At 42.7% G+C, this 18,076-nt stretch overlaps 1 protein-coding gene across 1 annotated transcript; it reads right to left on the minus strand.

Annotated features, from left to right (window-relative positions):
* Positions 1-8,841: 8,841 nt before the first annotated feature.
* Vim (vimentin) lies at positions 8,842-16,733 on the minus strand. Its single transcript, XM_005386962.2, has 9 exons — positions 16,075-16,733; positions 15,361-15,421; positions 12,644-12,739; positions 12,393-12,554; positions 11,670-11,795; positions 11,156-11,376; positions 10,648-10,691; positions 10,122-10,207; positions 8,842-9,205 (listed from the first exon to the last, which is right to left on the minus strand). Exons 1-9 carry the CDS (start codon positions 16,635-16,637, stop codon positions 9,164-9,166), a joined length of 1,401 nt encoding a protein of 466 aa, XP_005387019.1. The 5' UTR covers positions 16,638-16,733; the 3' UTR covers positions 8,842-9,163.
* Between the last annotated feature and the right edge of the window lie 1,343 nt (positions 16,734-18,076).

Genomic DNA, 18,076 nt, shown 5'->3' on the forward strand with positions numbered 1-18,076 from the left:
GCTCTCTCTCTCTCTCTCTCTCTCTCTCTCTCTCTCTCTCTCTCTCTCTCTCTCTGTCTCCCTCTCTCTCCCTCTCCCTCCCTCCCTCCCTCCGCAGCTCCTCACTCTACCTGCTCTGCTTCCTGGGTACCAGGACCTGAGCAGCTCTGCTTACCTCTCTGGTCCTCCGAACCAGCTGACCATGGATTGAAACCTCTACAAACTACACGACAAAATTAACCTCTCTTCTTTCAATTTGCTGATGTCAGGTATTCTGCTGAAGCGACAAAAACAGTGACCAAGACACATGGTAAGAGTCACTATGTTCAAAAAGTTTAGAAATTGAGTCGTTTAGTGTTTCTCAGAATCTTACTGAGAAGCTCCGTTTTATGGTTTGTTGGTGGAGTTCACTTGTTTTCTTTTGCGATAGTGGTTGACCCCACACACACTGGAACTGGATTTAAATCCCAGCTTCGTAATTCATTGGCTTTCTGACCTTGTAAACATTCCTTAACTTCTGTAAATCTCAGCTTTCTCTTCTGTAAAATAGGGATTATAATCTTCAAAGGAGTTGTCTATAATGTAACTAAGAAAACAATTTTTTTTACTCCCACCAAAACCCAGGGACTGGTTTTAGATGTGTATACGGAAGCTAATCTGCCTAAGATTTGATTTACTTACTTAATAATGACCTATTAAGTGCATATTGTGATTTGTGGACAGAAGATATGACAGTGACCCAGATCAAGGAAACATGTGAGTGTGTGTGGTTTACAGTCTCATGGGGGACCACAGAAAGTCAAGTAAACACACACATAAATATGCAATAACGGATAATGTGAGTGTGTTAGAGAAAAAATAAGTCTTTTTGGAGAAAATGAAGGTGAAATAAAAGAACAGGGAATAAAAAAGTCTAAAGAAGCTACTTCAGGAAAGTGACATGGAAAGAAAATGATTATTTCAAAAGCTTACATGACATCCCTTCAGCCTTCAGGTAGTTAGAAGGTGGGTGGATACATAACAGATTGTTTCTCAAATACAGAGCCAGGGCATCGTCTGAAAATTGAGAGAATGAAAATGGGGCAGAGACGGCTCTGTCCAATAAGCTCATAGTTTTTCTTTATTAGGGAATCTTTGTAGCTGAAACTCCACTTAAGGAAGAATTTAATAAGAATCATTGTTTGGTTCTGGTAGCCAAACAGGTGACAGTGGAGGTTCAGAACTCCTTTTGAGAGAGCAAAGCTGATTGGCTGTCCAGCCATCATGGCTCGGCATGCCCCTTTGCAGTCACTCAGAGCCAGTGCTACCCTTAGGCTGCTCCCACCTTGACTGATCACGTTGTATACGAGGATGGGGCCATTTGCCTGATACGAGATAAGAGTGGTCCACTTGCTTAGGCCTCCCCCATTGACCTGGCCAAGGTGTTTGTTGGAGAAACACTGTAGACAGAGGGGCTTCCTTGCAATTCACTGGTCCTTGTCCAGATCCCTAAGTGTATTATTGAAGCTGTCATTCTTGTTGGTTGCGCTACCTCCACGTTGGAACTTTGACCTAGAGAGTAGAAGCTATCATAGTAGTAAGACCAAGTGGAAGTCCCTCATCCTTCCATCAAGACAGCAAATCACAAACAATATGCTACCCACCATTTAAAACCCAAAGAATTCAGGGTTGGCAGGCTTTATCACATGATTTAATTCACTCACCTGAGCCTTGCAGAAAATCCAGGAAAATGAGTACAGACTTGTGCACACCCAGCCAAGCAGTAACCCCAGTTTCAGCTGTTGTGATGGACATGCACTATTGCTAGCACAAATTAATCATGCCTCAGATAAAGGATGCGAGACTGTTGATTTGACAAACATGTGGTTTTTTCCTTATAATAAGAAACACTTTAAAAAATTTAAAAAAAAAGAAACACTTTGCATTCATATGGAATGGACAGAGATATTCATTTATGGTTCTGCTTCGGTCTCTTTTAACTCCCCCACCTTCAGAAAGAGTATAATCCAAAGAGACTGAGACATGCTACAGTCCGTACATACCACAGATCTGCTCCATTAACGTCATTATGCTGAATAGATAGGACAAGATACAGGCGGTGGCCTTGGTATGAAACATGTACTCCAGGGGATCAGAGACAGATCTTTGAAGAGCTGGGCACCTGAAGCTTCAGTAAAGTGACAGAGACCCAGTGCTTGGGGCATGTCTGAATAGTCCCTTTAAAGTGCAAACCAGTGGTTGTGTTTACATCTCTTGACCTAAAGAGCAGCACATTGCTGATCAGACCTCTTTGGGTTATAGCAGTAATGCAGTCCACACAGGGGTGCTGCTGTGGTCTATATACCAGCTCACACCACAGAAGGCTGCCTCTGCAGCAGACCCAGGCTGTGGAGTAATCACCCTGGATGCACTGGCCATAAAATCTGACTGACTCTATTGTGTTGGAGAGGGTCTGTGGTGAGAAAAGAGACAGTGTGTGATTTATGGAAAGATAACAGACTTCTGGGTTCTGAAGGAACTCTATGTCCTCTGTAGAGAATCATACCATTGAAGAACAACTCCCATCCCAAGGCTCTCATAAAGGTGAAGATTGGTACATACAAAATTGAGCCTGACTGGGACTAAAGTTCAGGACGCCTGTATGAATAGCCAGCCTTGGACCCCATGTTATTGCCTATGGTTACATTAGTACCCTTTTCCCAGCTCACTCCTGTGATCAGAAGGGGAGATATACCACTACAAGTCAAAAGAGGGACAGCTTGTACTGGGATTACACGTGCTATAGCTAGTTTGTGGGTATCAGCTGAAAATACCTCATAGTTCCATTGCTGAAAAGACAGGTGTGGAGGGAGGCATCTCAGTGAACAAGATGCATGTGACGCACCTGGTATAGAAGTAGTAGCCCAAGGTCAACTATACAGACTTCTAGGCTGAGAGCAATAGCATGACTGGCTAGTGAAGAGTTTAGGAAGAAAAAGACTGGACTGTAAGTCACAAAGAGGGCTGGGCTAGAGGCATGTGCATGGACATATAGGAGACACATAAAAGGTGAAGATGTACCACATGTTAATGCCCACCCGAAAGCATCCACTACAGAGGAGACACTGAACAACCAAATAGACAGAATGACTCAACCCTTTGACATTAGCAAGCCTTCTTTATGGAGTGGCCCTGGTGGCAGACTAGAATCTGTAAACATGGGCCCAGTAACATAGACATTCATTTTCCAAAGGAAATCTAGCTATAGCTCACTCTAAGTAGTACATTCAAGAAAGCCTGCCCACCTCCAGGCTATGTCAGAGCTTTGAGGCACTCTGCACTTAGTATATGTAACCAGGGACCCAAAATGCTTTATGTCCTCTGAGAAGTTAATTAGATGCTTTACTCCATCTTATCCAGCCCAACCACAGTAGTCCAGCCTTGGAAGGTGCAGTTACAACATATTTTTAAAAACAGCCAAAGAATCAATATTTGAAGTTCAACTTTATGGCATTCTGGTAGGCTCAAATTTTATAAACCCAAAGTTTATTTGCAAAGGCCTATTAAACAGAAAGTCCATTCTACAAACTAGGCAGATGCAGAGTTAGTTTAGAATAGATTACCTTATACTTTTTCTAATCAATATTTCTATCACGAAGTCTCTCTTTTTGTGGTTGACTTTAATAGACACAATAAAATCTCATCAATGTGGTGTTTTCAAGAGAAATGTGTGGTCATGCCAAGAAGTATTACTAGATGGTCGTGAAAACCAGGCCTAGGTCTGAGTTTATTAAATTCTTGAATAGAACAGACTGAAGCCACACACATGATATTCTACCTCCACTTTGCTCTGTCAGTTTGAAGCAAAAGAACTCAAATGGTAACGCATGAGTTTGAAAGGTGACAACTCAGAACAGGCAGAGTGATTTGCTAAAGCTCATGGAAATTGGAACAAAAATTGCCTGTTTCTGTCAAACCCCATAGGGAGAAACATTTTGAAATGAAATTTGCCTGGAGCAGATTGCATTGTTTCATAGGCAGCTCATCCTATCTACCACCTGGGGACATATTCAACATATCCATTCTTTTTTCACACAGTAAACGAATTTATGATCGATGAATCACAGAGGAGAGAAGAGAATTTATCTGCAGGTGCTGAGGATAGTGCTGGTTATCTAACTATACTCGTAATCCTGTAGAGTCAATTACATACCTGTGGTTTGCATAGTCTACATTTTATTGAAATTGAAAGATGGACTGCAAAATGGTCACTGAATGGGAAGAGACCTTTAAGATTGTTAGACATAAAGCTGGCTTCTTGGAGTTAGTTTAGACAAGATTAGGTATTTATATAAAACCAAGTTTGCTCTTAATGAAAATTATGTATGAAATTTGTGCATTGTCAATATTTTGGAAAGTCATAAAGGGACATTAAAAGCATCCAGTCATCATCTCTTATCCTCAAGAAAGCACACCTTTCTTTAAATTTAGAACAAAAGTTGCCAGAAAAAGAACATTGGATTCGTGTTACAGAAAGCCACTGGAAATTTTTTGAGTACACAATGGTGGTATTTGTCCTTTAAGAGCTCTTCATAAAATTACTTTTTAATTAATGCCTTTTAGAACAATGCCCCTTGACCCATAAATAAAATTGTCATATACCTGGGTTTATTTAATGGATACTATGTTGCCTTATTATTGATTTCTGTATTAATCCATACTGTTATATTTTATGACATACAGGGCCATATGACAAGACAAGCTTTGCTATCTAGATATTCTACTTATCCTGTCTCATCAGGGAATGTTTTATGTTCTGTTGACCCTTTGCCATTCCTTATCTGTAGTTTATCTGTAGATAGCTTTGAATTTTCCAAATAAGCAATATGTCATTCGCAGTCATAACCTTCTAATAGTTCCTCTTTATTTTGCCTTTTATTTGTTTTTAGCTACACTATAGTTTCGGATAGGATAAGAATTGTGGACGTTATTAGTTTTTTTTTGTTGGGTCAAAATATTGACACACACAATTTAAAGAAAAAAAAGTATTTTTGGCTAAGGGTTTCAGAGGTTCATGGTCAGCTGGTTCCAAGACAGAAACATGGTAAAAGGGTGTGGGAAGAAAGTAGCCCATCCTGTGGCAGCTCGGAAGCAGAGAGAAAAGAAAAGAGCCTGAGGAAAGAGAAGGGGCTGGGAACAGGATACACTCTTCCAAGGATATGCCTACATCTCTCAGCTGGGACCCACCTCCTCCTTACACTTCAGCTATGAAGCCATTAAGAGCAGAGCCCTGCCTCGGATCACATGAGGCTTTTGGAGTATAAGGACATTTTGGATCCAAACTGTAACAGTGGGCATATTTGTTGCTTATTTATTCTTTTAAAGAGAATTTTAAAAAACAATGTCAAGATAACAACATAGGCAAAAACAAAACAAAGCAAAAACAATAAGAATGATTCAGGGTTTCAGAACAACATGATAGGAATTGACAGTGGTTGTTGTATTACACATTATTATTTTCAACGAAGTTGCTCAGACTACCAGATGTAGGAATGAAGATTGATCAAACTATTAAAGAGAATAAAAAAATAATTTAAAAAACATTGGAAACGATACAGAGATTTACTGAAAAGATGAACAACTACTTTCAAGACAACAATATGCAGTATAACAACCATTGGTGAATTCCCACCATATTTTTCTTTTGATCATATAGGGAGTAGTTATTTTATAACTGTAAATATTTACTATTGATTTTTATAGGTACTTCCTGTCAAGGTAAGGAAGATCTTATATTCCTATATTCTAAAGACTCTTGTAACAATTAGTTGCTGAATTTGATAGAATATTTTTTCCTCTGTCAAAGCTGATCATATTGTTTTCTCCTTTAATTTGTTAAAGTATTAAATTCTATTAGTTGATTTTGAAATAATCTTGCATTTCAGAGCTACACCCTACCTACATATTATTTAAATCTATTTATAATCTATACAGACTTAAACTATGTCACTAATAGCTCTTATTTCTGGAAGTAAAATTAACTGGCGTTTCCTTCTGCCATCTCTCTGGATTCACCACCACATTTCAGTCAGAGCGTCTTTCCCCGGGCTGCTCTTAGCCAGTGATAGCACATGGGGAACTTGGCGGGCCAGGAGATAACTGCAAGCTAGAGATGTGGCCATGGGCCAGGAGATGACGCTAATGTGTGAGTGATTCTAGGATCTTTTATTTGCTTGGCTGAAACTTCCTCCACACTTCAGTGTGAGGCTGCTCCTGCTCCTCCATCTCTTTTTCCCCTGCTTTTTCTGATGGACTGAAGGTTCACCTGTCTACTCCTTCTTCTTCCCATGTATTCTTCACAGTACATCACTAGAACAACCAGTCTCACCTTTTGCTTTTCAAAGAACTTTCGTCAACACAAGTTGACTTCTGCTATTTACTTCTGCAGCCATGAATAAAGTTGGCCTAAATTGGTCATCTCCTATTGTGTTCTTGTGCGGTGCTGGAATTAAGGTTATGCTAGTGTTTGTGTCCCTTCCAAAATCCATGTGAATCCCTAATGCAACACTAGCGAGAGGTGTGGCCTTTAGGAAGTGATTGAGTCAAGAGCTCCCCTCTTGTGAAAGGGATGAAGTGTCCTTTAAAAGGCTGTGACACAGGCGTTCATTCCCATTGCACCTCTTCCATCCTTTCCATTACCCGAGACACTGTGTCCTCTCCAGGTGATGCCATGACCGGCGGCCATGTGTGAGGCAGAGACCAAGCTCTCATTAACACTAACTTGCTGTGGTTTTGACTTTGGCCTTTTTTCCAGTACCAGGAATCGAACTCATGAGCTCAGGCTTGCCAGGCAAGCACTTAAGCTGCTGAGCTATACTCCAGCCCTTGGCTTTGACTTTGGACTCATAGCATCTAGAGCTGTGAGAAATACATTTCTACTCTCTGTAAATTACTCAGTTTCAAGTAGTCTTTTGTTATAGCAGCACAAATGGACTAAGACTGATTTTTTCACATAGTGAGTTAGAAAATGTTCCCTCATTTTATGATCTGGAAGTGTTTATGATGGTTGGAAATTCACACACTACATGTGTGGTGGAACTCAACTGTGAGGCCATCTGTTCTTATTTTCTTTTGTTTTGTTTTCCCAAGAAAGACTTAACTTATTACCATCGACACAATAGTAAGAGTATTCAGGTTGTCTATATCATCCTGCCACCACCTTGATCTTGGACTTCCTGCCTTCCAGAACTGTAAGACAATATATTTCTGTAGCTTCCACCATGATCGTTGTGGTATTTTGTTATAACAGTATGATCAGAAGCATACAGACCTGTTATTAGCTAAAGTCTGGCTGGGTGGAGAGAGAGTCTTTTCAAGGATAGAGAACGTGCTTTCCTTGCTTCCTTCATGAAGACAATGAGGATCTCTTAGATTCAGAATTGTCATAGGCTGGGTTTATCCCTAGCAACTGAGGAACAACAGAAATCTATTTCTCACAGTTTTGGAGGCTGGGAGACCCATGACTGTGACACCAGCAGATACTCTGAGTGGTGAGAACCTGATTCCTACTTCATAGATAGTGCCTTCTTGCCGTGTCCTGCTGCTAGAGGAGGGAAGTAAACTTCTTCAGGCCTCTTTGATTAAGGGATCTAATCCATTGATGAGAGCACCGTTCTCCTGATCTGATCACCCACCCAACACCCTCCACTTCTGAATGCCATTGTTTTAGGAATTAGATTTCCCTGCATGAATTTGGAGGAACACAAAATCATAGCTAAACTGGAAACTGATGTTCTTCTTCCCTCCTTCCTCTCTTGTCAGTACCCACCTTTACTCCCTTAATCTCACAGCCATACAAAAGGGATTTTGTTTTCTTAGTATCTTTGTTAAGGTTGCTTTTTTCATCAGCAGTCTCTTCCGTCTGTCACTACTATGAGAAAACTTAACAGGACTTTTATTCCCATTGTGTCCATGGGTTTCTCATTCCTCTGGGTAATTTTTTTCAGATTTAGGCTTTATGTCATCTTTTCCTTCTCGCCACCCCTTTGTGTTTTTTCATCTCCTTTAATCTTGGATTAATGTTATACATAAAAGAACTAAGCATTAATCTCTGCTTCACCCTAGGTGGTGAGAACGCAGTTTCTTTTTATGAGTTTTTCAAAGAGTACGATAAGGAAAATGCTAACAATATAATTAAAGATAAAAATAAAAGAAGATTTAACGAGATTTGAATTCCTATGAGATGGGCTCCTGGGAGGCCTTTCATTAAGGGCTAATTTCTGACAGTCACAGATAAGGGAGACCAGCTTATTTTATTCCACTTTTGCAATGTAATTTTTAAAAGAGCTGTAAAGGACTTTGAAGGGTGGGAAATACACTAGTCTCAATGTATATGAGCAGAATTCCTTATTGTCTTGGTGTATCCACCCCCTCACTCCCAATAGATAAAACTGTGATTCACTTTAATTTTTTTTTTAATACTAATGAGTCATATGTGTGAAGAAAAGCAACATGGAGCTGAAGGATTCCTGTGATGACCTTCATCTAAGCGAATGGACTTGCTGAGCCTTCCTAGGTTGAGGACCACCTGTACAATATCTATTTGTAAATTTTGGGGCGTGGTGGGGATTGAACCCAGAACCTTGTGCCTACTAAGCATGTGCTGTACCACTGAGCTAGACTTTCAGTGTAAATTCTTTTAAAAATACATAACAACTAGAAAGAAGTCAAGTCTGTCTAAAATGAGCCAATTAAACGCTGTACCTCAAGCAGAAAAGAGGTGAATTTATTAACTTAAAACCTAAACACAATTTTAGAGGCAAATTAAGCAATGAGGCCAAAAACAGAATTGTTTGAGTATTACAAAATAAATAACACAGCAAAAGCGTTTTTCCAAAGATTTATTGAAGCAGAAACAAGTTGGTCAGACACTTGCTGGAAAAAAAGCAGTTTTAATGGTATTCAAAAATACTTTTTAAAAAGTATTCTAGCACAAGACTTCTTTGTAAACTAGATTATGTTGTAAACTTTTTTCTAACTCTTTTAGGAGTGTTGGTTGTTAAGAACTAGAGTTTATTTCTATTCCAAATCTATCTTGCGCTCTTGAAAAACTGCAGAAAGGCACTTGAAAGCTGTTTCCTTAAGATATGGATTTCTTTTTTATTCTTGCTGGTTAATATACTGCTGCACCAAGGACGTGCACTTTTTACTCAAGGTCATCATGATGCTGAGAAGTTTCATTGATAACCTGTTAAAAAATAAATAAACTCAAATCAAATATGCTACACCACGTAGAAGTTTCAATTATCCTATAAGTTATGGTGGGAGAAATCCTACTAAACACATATAATTCATTGTGCAAATTGAAAGGTTATGCTGATTCTGGCTGGCAAGGATTACAGGACTGAGGGACAGATGCATCTGCAAGACACCCTTCACCTACAGGCATAGAAGTAGCCAATGAAACTTTGTGATGCATAAAAAGAAAACTCTTAAAATTTATTTATGAAGGATGCCATGACAATCCTATGCTATAAAGTTTAAAAGCAATTGAGACATATTAAAATATATGAGAAGTACATTTTAAATGTATGTGCAAGGTAAGATTTCATAATTATAATAAATTGCAAACATTTCTTTCCTGGCACAGACTTAGCAAGACTTGATTGATCCTATGGCACATCTTTTTACTATATAAGCAGGATTAGGTGTACGCAGGTGATAGTCAGAGTGGGCCATGTGTCCAGGATCAAAACATTCTGGATACTGGGGTAGCCTAGTGAGGTCATCTCATGAAACTAGACTAGGAAGTAAGTTAAGCAAGTTTCACTCCCATTTCAAATTAAGCACCATAGCAAACCGCTACTGTTGGAGCTCAGGAAGAACTGCTATCTTACCTTTATATCCAGGACCCAAATAATTAGTTGGCAGTGTGCATTGCTGGAATAAGGACCTATTCAGGTGTTTTTCTTTTTCTTTTTCTTTTTTTTTTTTTGTAGTCATGAAAGAAATGGGAACCTCTCAAATTAGCTAGCTGTATCTGATGTACACAGGTTTATTGATTTAAAAGAGGACCAGTGCCTATATGAATTACTGCTTTTATATTTCATTTTCATTTGTTTCTTAAAATTTTTTCCAATGTTTTTATTTTAAAAAATACCAACCTGTCCATCTCTAGTTTCAACTGTCTTAATCAGAAGTGTCCGTTTTGAGTGGGTGTCAACCAGAGGGAGTGATTCCAGATTGGTTTCTGAAGAAAGAAACATGTCAAAAATGAGGAAAAATGAAATTAAAAAGAAAAATTTACTTGTCAGGGTTTTTTTTTTTTTGGTTTTTTTTTTTTGCAATTATTTAAAATGCTACCCCCAAATAAGTCTACAAAGTAATATCTGTTTGAAAACCCAGCACCTAATACCAGTGACCTTAGCCTCAGGATGGGATAGTACTTTGGTGTATGCTTTATTAAGTAAAATGGAGTTTACCCTGAACTTCCAGCATAGATTGCAAGAGAGTACTTGGATTTGAAAATAAGGGATATTTTATAGAATTTTCCCTTCCACGGAGAAAATGCATCCTAAAACTTTTGTAGGTATCATACAAATTTTCTAGGTATCATAAAAATGAGTGTTTTACCATAAATAGAATGGTAATATCAAGGCAATTTTTCATAAAAAGTAATAAAATGCTTACCCCTTAGGTTCAAGGAAGAGAAGTTCGGAAGAGGCAGAGAAATTCTGTAAAAAAAAAAAAAAGAAATGGTAACATTATTAGGAAATAACTTCAACAAGGGACAAATCCACACACTTCCTTTGCCCATCAAATAAAATTCTACTCTTGTGATTCGTAAGTCAGGGATTTGTGTCAGAAGCATTCAGCCAGTGTTGGTCTCAGTGCATTGAAAATATTTTACTTCGAGCATTTTCTTCACAGAGGCGTGAACTACAGGCACTCAGAGGGATGCTAGAGGCAGTTTTGTTGGCTTTGACAAAACTGTGGGTTTAAATCCTAGCTCTGCTATTAATTAGCTCTGACTACGGCAAGCTGCTCTCCGTGAAACTAAAGTTCCTCACCTGTGAAAAAGCGGAAGGGAATGACCCTAAAGAAACAGTTTTAAAGGCTGAATGCGATAATGTACATAAAATGAGCAGCGGAGTAGCTAGCAAATGTTAATTCCCAGATGAAAGTGTTGCTTCCGCACCTGCTCTCCTCGCCTTCCAGCAGCTTCCTGTAGGTGGCTATCTCAATGTCGAGCGCCATCTTAACATTGAGCAGGTCTTGGTATTCGCGAAGATGACGCGCCATCTCTTCCTTCATGTTCTGAATCTCATCCTGCAGACGCCCAATAGTGTCTTGGTAGTTAGCAGCTTCAACAGCAAAGTTCTCCTCCATTTCACGCATCTGGCGTTCCAGGGACTCGTTCTGCAGAAGGACAGAAGGGCTTCTGATGTTATCTCCTGAAAACACCCAGCTATTACCAGAACCATCTGCAGACTGTGCAGTGATTCCCCTTAGTGGCAAATGGTGCCCACTCTAATTTCACATGGAAGATACAAGCCCCTTTTCCGGAAGCAATGGTGTCAGTAAGCCGAAACCTTCTGGTCCAAGCACTCCATCAAGTGCTTTTGGAGAGTCTCGATAACTATATATTCACATATTGAGTGGAATGGGTCCAAGCTATTGTTTGCCTACTTTTTTGGCGACATGGTACTCACGGTTCCTTTAAGTGCATCCACTTCACAGGTGAGGGACTGCACCTGTCTCCGGTACTCATTGGACTCCTGCTTTGCCTGGCGCAGGGCATCATTGTTCCGGTTAGCAGCCTCGGAGAGGTCAGCAAACTGGCAGGGAGAAATCAGGAAAGACATTGCCCACATTAAAGACTCAGGGAAAGAAATCATAATTCTGATTCCGTGTTGGCAGGAATCTCTAGATTTCTGTTTTGAAAGCCAGCGAAAGAGCATTGAATGCTGCCACTGATGTTTTCAAACAGAATTGATTCTTCTCTGTTTATTTTAAAATGATAGAAAGCCAGGCATGGTGGTGCACACCCGTATAATTCTAGCATTTTTGAGGATGAAGCAGGAGGCTCACATGTGTTCGAGGCCAGCCTGGGCTATGTAGTGAATTCAAGGCCAGCCTGAACTACATAGTGAGACCCTGTCTCAATAAAAAGGTAATAAAATAAAATAAAATGGTAGCAATTAAGGGTGTGGTGCTGGGCATTTCTTTGAAGCAGGGAGAAGATAGTGGAAGTGAGTCTGTTATTTTAAAAGAGACACTGCGTGGTGGTAGAGGCTGTAACAACAAAATGTGAACAAAACCAAGCCAGCTTCTGAGTGGCAGCAGAGGCTGGTCAGGAATCCCAGGCAGCAGGCGTGGTGTTTTCAGAACGCAGTGCCTTTGTTCTGTTCCTGACACACAGGCTCACTTCCTACCTTGGACTTGTACCATTCTTCTGCCTCCTGAAGGTTCTTGGCAGCCACGCTTTCATACTGCTGACGTACGTCACGCAGGGCAGCCGTGAGGTCAGGCTTGGAAACATCCACGTCAATCTGGACATGCTGTTCCTGAATCTGGGCTTGCAGCTCCTGGATCTCCTGAGAAACAACAGACAGAGAGAAGGTCAGTTGTGTGGAGCACAGGGGCAGCTTCTCCCTCATTCATTCGGGGAAAGTTGTCACCTTACCTCATCATGTAGTTTCTTCAAAAAGGCAATCTCTTCTTGCAAGGATTCCACCTTACGTTCAAGGTCAAGACGTGACAGACATGCGTTGTCCACATCCTGTTTTGAAAAGGGAAAAGGTAGGCTATAGGGACTGCTCAAGTCTATGTTTTACCTCTTTTATCCATTTTCAAATAACTCTGTCTCTTCACTACAGCAAAGGTGTTGACAAACACTGTGACTCTTGACTAAGTGTATAAATCACTTAGTGCTACACTTTACTATGCCTTAATTATAAATTTGAATCGGGACCCATCATGCTATTCTGGAGGTGGCTAACAGACAACTTAAAATAATTAATGTACATCGACACAGTTAAAGTCACTTCTTCTCAGATCAGCATTTTTACCAGTGAAGTTTTATTATTTTTTAAAGCTATCAAATCAGTGCCTCAGCATTTTAAGCATTTGTTTCTGTAACTTCATGTAACAAGAGGATGTTAGAGACCGGCCAGGTTGCACCACTTCATGTATACATGAGTACATGTAGAACGAAAATGTTGTGCTTCCAAAGCTTCAGCTTTTTTTCTTTTCCTTTGTGCAAATACTTTGATACTCATCCTCGGGATCCACAGCACGTGTTTAGTTATCCAGCATCCAGGTTATAAGATTTATAGCAAGTAGGAAATCAGTGGCCCAATTCAGGCAAATAAGGGAAAAAATAATTTAACTCTGAGCTACATTTGGTATGCCTTCTCTGGTGAATTTGTTCTCCTGAATCTCCCCTGACTTATCTGACAAGGGTGTGTCAATGTTATTCACCCGTCAACCTGTCAGTTCAGTTACTTTGCTTGTTTCGGAATGACTGGTCAAAATGCTTGCATAGAAGAGAATGAAACCATATATAGAATTCTTGCTGGTGTTACACTCTTATGTTTGTATCATTTATAAAATGCTACATTCCAAACTAGAAGGTGCAATCTTGCAACTAAGACTTTCTTTCTTCTCCAGGAAATGTTATGAGGATATTTATACCCTTATCTTTTAAGCAATTGTATTTGAAGTGTCTTTTATAGCCTTAAATATACTTCTTCACCTTTGTGAAAGAAATAATAACTAATTAAAAGGTACTACTAATAATAAATGGAATGGCAAACAACTTTTGCTTCTTGTTAAGCCCTAAAAAATATATAAAAGATATTTTACTAACCACTTTTTAAAAGTTCAATTAAGAACATGAAGAATTTAATTGGTAAACAGAGAATCTTTTTATATTCATTTGCTTTATTAACTCACTGTTCTGCAAAACAATTACAGGAAAAATGATCATAAATGCTCAGTGATTAAAATGAACTCCTATTGTTGCATTTCAGTAAATCTGGCAAATGTGTTTCCACTTCACATGTTACCCTAGACTATTTATCTGACAGTGATTTGCAGCTAATCTCAGCAGACATTCCTGAGAATAAAACTATGTTGGGAATCTTCCTGCCTTTGGATTCCAGTTTTGAATTAACCATCCTTGAAGTTCATCTCACTTTGCAACAGCAACAACAACAAAAACAAAACCTTTTTATAAGATTGCTGGGGCTGAGGATTTAACTCAGTGGCACAGCGCCTGCATGGTAAGCACGAGGTCGTGAGTTTGATTCCCAGTACGGGAGGGTGTGTGTGTGTGTGTGTGTGTGTGTGTGTGTGTGTGTGTGTATAAGATTGCTTTCTTCAGCCTTGGGCTGATTTTCATTGATGGAGAAAGTGCTGAAGAATGTAAGAACCCGATGAAGAAAGGCTTTTCAAAATGTGAGGGATAACTACAGCTTTAAGAACTTTTCACTCACAATACTTCCCAAGTCTGGGCCAGATATTAGACAACGGATGTTAGCAAATACTTGTGTCCAATTAGAGCCCTGCTTACATCATTACATATTCAATAAGAATGCAGCCTGTTGCAGGGCTGCTCTGAGAACACAAAGCTTGCTATTATTTCTGTCTGGAGCCATCACACTTGCCAGAATGTCTGTATCTACATTCCATAGTGAAGTCCATAGAAACCATGAATACCCGGCAGCAAGGACAGATGGCTTCTTTTCACCCTTATTAAATCACAAAATAGTTGTGCATAGTGATACTTCCATCTAAATTTAATGCGACAATGGAATTTGCAAAACGGAAAGGAAGAAAGAGAGAAAGAAAGAAAGAAAAAGACAAAAGAAAGAAAAGAAAGAAAAAGAAAGAGAAAGAAAGAAAGAAAGAAAAAGAAAGAAAAGAAAAGAAAAAAAAGAAAAGAAAAGAAAAGAAAGAAACCTGCTGGCTTAATTCCAGTTAAGTTTCTTATCCTTCAGTATATTTTACAGTTAATTGATGAGGCCCAACTGTGCTTTTCGTCAACGTGTGATAATTAGCCAAAGTGGCTGAAGCTGTAACTATTCGAAACCGGAACGTCACTGTGTTGCAAAACCACGATTTGGCGGGAGGAGATGTAAAAATCTTGAAACAAGTAAAAAGTTAAAAGCCTTTCACTATGCCCTAAAGAACAGCTGAAATCATTCAAGGGCTTTTTTTTTTTTTTTTTTTATTCCTAAAGCTCCAATTTGCGTTCTTCCTGCCACTAGGGGGCTGTAGAGAGGGAAGTGAAGTTTTGCACTTTTTACACTGGGATGAAGTAACTTAAAATTGCGGGTGGCTGGGTGGGTCTGATGGGGTCTGTTGGCTGCAAGTGGGAAAACAGCGTAACCTACAAACCTGTCTGAAAGACTGCAGGGTGCCCTCGGCTTCCTCTCTCTGCAGCATCTCCTCCTGCAATCTGAAACAGTTGCACATGAACCAAAGCGGAACAGGGAAACCGCCAGGGGCGGGGCGGCCACACCCAACCACCACGTCTTCGCTGCTGCTCCAGACCAGAGCTGCTGCCCCGCCTTCGCCAACACCCGCGACTGTGGCTTTTAGAAGTGCTGCCCTTGGATTTTAGCGCAAACTGGGGCATAGCGCAGAAAAGCGATCACGGTCGCGGGACAGACCTGCAAGACCCAACCCCGCCCCGCCCCGCCCCGCTAAGCCCCGCGAGGCCCCGGGCATCCCTTTGTCTAGAGTCCTTCACAGCCAGCGCCGCTCTCTCCTTCCGCCGGGTACCTGGCAGCCCGCCCGCAGGGGTCAGGAGAGTTTCTAAAACTTTAAGGGAATCTAGCGTGTCCGAGGGCTTTCAGCTACAATTAATGTAGTAATTTTAAAAGAACTGTAACTTCGAAACGAGGACTTTGGGGCAATGGGCCTCAAGGTCTGGGTTCAGGGCGGAGCCACAGCCCAGCTTCCTCGCTGCTCCCCCCCCCCCGCCCCCGACGGCCACCGCCCAGTCCCTTGCCCAAGGGCGTGGCAGCCCCGGGGGCGGGGGGATGCCTCTTCCCATCTCCCTCGCTCGCTCCCTCTGGGGCCCCGCGAGTTGCAGGGGCGTCGCCTTACTTCTCCCGGAGGCGCATGATGTCCTCGGTCAGGTTGTCGCGCTCCACCTCCACGCGCGCTTTGTCGTTGGTGAGCTGGTCCACCTGCCTGCGCAGCTCTCGCATCTCCTCCTCGTAGAGGTCCCCCAGGCGCGACTTGCCCTGGCCCTTGAGCTGCTCGAGCTCGGCCAGCAGGATCTTGTTCTGCTGCTCCAGGAAGCGCACCTTGTCGATGTAGTTGGCGAAGCGGTCGTTCAGCTCCTGCAGCTCCACCTTCTCGTTGGTGCGGGTGTTCTTGAACTCGGTGTTGATGGCGTCGGCCAGCGAGAAGTCCACCGAGTCCTGCAGCAGCCGCACCCCCGGCACGCTGCTCCGCAGGCGCACGGCCGAGGAGCGAGTGACATAAGCGCCGCCGGGGGACGAGGAGTAGAGGCTGCGGCTCGTGCTGGGGCGCAGCGCGCTGCCCAGGCTGTAGGTGCGGGTGGAGGTGGTCACGTAGCTCCGGTTGGAGCTCGGCCGGCTGGCAGTGCCCGGGCCGCCGAACATCCTGCGGTAGGAGGACGAGGACACGGACCTGGTGGACATAGCTGCGGAGGGAGGGTAACGGTGGGCTGAGCGACGGGCTCCGGGAGCAGAGGCGAGCGAGCGAGGGCGAGGTGGGTGCGGCGGTGGAAGCGCTGCCGTGTCTCTGGCGCGGGGACCCGGAGCAAGAGTGGCAGAGGACGAGACCCCGCCAAGGGCGCTGTTTTTATAACCCGGTTAGGAAAGAGGGTCCCCTCCCACTGCCATCCTAGCCGCGGAGCGCGCCAGCCAATGGGGACCCGGCGAGAAGCGGGGAGGTGGGCCACTAGCTGCAGCGGGGGCCCCCTCGAGCGGACGCAGTCCCTTCACTTATTAGGCTGGACTGGAACTTTCAGGGACTTTCTTGAAGGTGGCCTGAGTTCCGCTCACCCCTGGCTGCCGAAAGAGTCGGGGTCCCATGCGCGGGAGCGCGGGAAAAAGGAGCTCAGGGGTCCCTGGCACCGTGCCAAAGGGGCGTGGGCAGAGGAGCGCGAGTGGGAGGGATGCGGCCGCTGCGCTGCGGTCTGCTGGGTGTGGGTGGGTGGGGAGACCTGCGGGGAGCAGGAAGAGGGAGAGTAAGGGATCCAGAAAATCAGAAAGGGGGGAAAAAGAAACAAAAGGCGCCGGAGACCAGAGCGCGGGGCGTAGGCGCAGGCAGCCCAGGGCGCAGCAGCGTGCGCGCCGAGTTCCAGGGAAGAGAGGGGCTGCTGCGGCCGGCGCCTTTTCACCATCTTGTCTCGGGGCATCCTGTTCTCGGGCCTAAAGGGATCATTCCGCCTTTAGATGGCGGGAGCTTCAAGAATGTGGCCCGAGAAGGCCCAGGGGAGAGGGGTGGGGTCGTTGAGTCACTGGCCGTGAATCACTGCTCCAGAGGGCTTCTAGCGGTTCAGGGGAAACCGTTAGACGAGATCTTACCGGGCCGCGCGAGCATTGTTCTGAGTTTTAGCAACTCAGAGCTGGGCCACCGCTTTGATCTGCGCGATGCAGTGTTGGGGAGGCAAGAGCGCCCCTTAGTTCTTAGAACTTGCTAAAGCCTGGCTTTGTTCCAAGGCCCGAACTTTTCTTTAGCAGAAAAGAAACTTGTGCAGATCTTGGACAGCCGCCAAGCGCAGGTCTGTTGGATCACGAATGCTCTGGGGGAGGCTTTTCTTGCAAAAGTTCCCTTCCCCCTTCTCCTCGGTCTCCTCCTGCGCCTCCCCCTCCCCCATGAAGCCACACCCGACGTTCAACACGATCTGAAAGTTCTGGGTGAAAGAGGAAACTCAGTGTCCATAGTTTCAAGATCGAATTCAGTGATCACAGGCTTTCTTTTTTTTCTTTTTCTTTTCTTAGTGGAAGTCATTAAAGGTATAATTTGAGCCCATTAAAGAATTAATTAGGTGTTGTTTGAGAAGCCCAATTTGATTAATGAGTTCGAATGAAAGCCAGTTATATAACTGAAATGTTGAAATGCTTGGAAGAAA

This window comes from Chinchilla lanigera, unplaced genomic scaffold, assembly GCF_000276665.1.
Source record: "Chinchilla lanigera isolate Chin_1 unplaced genomic scaffold, ChiLan1.0 scaffold00028, whole genome shotgun sequence".
Lineage (NCBI taxonomy): Eukaryota > Metazoa > Chordata > Mammalia > Rodentia > Chinchillidae > Chinchilla > Chinchilla lanigera.

Coding starts and splice junctions, on each gene's coding strand:
- Vim (XM_005386962.2), bottom strand. CDS start 16,637: ATGTCCACCAGGTCCGTGTCCTCGTCCTCCTACCGCAGGATGTTCGGC. Junction 15,422..16,074: donor ATCATGCGCCTCCGGGAGAA/GTAAGGCGACGC, acceptor CAACTGTTTCAG/ATTGCAGGAGGAGATGCTGC. Junction 11,377..11,669: donor TGGATGCACTTAAAGGAACC/GTGAGTACCATG, acceptor GTCCTTCTGCAG/AACGAGTCCCTGGAACGCCA.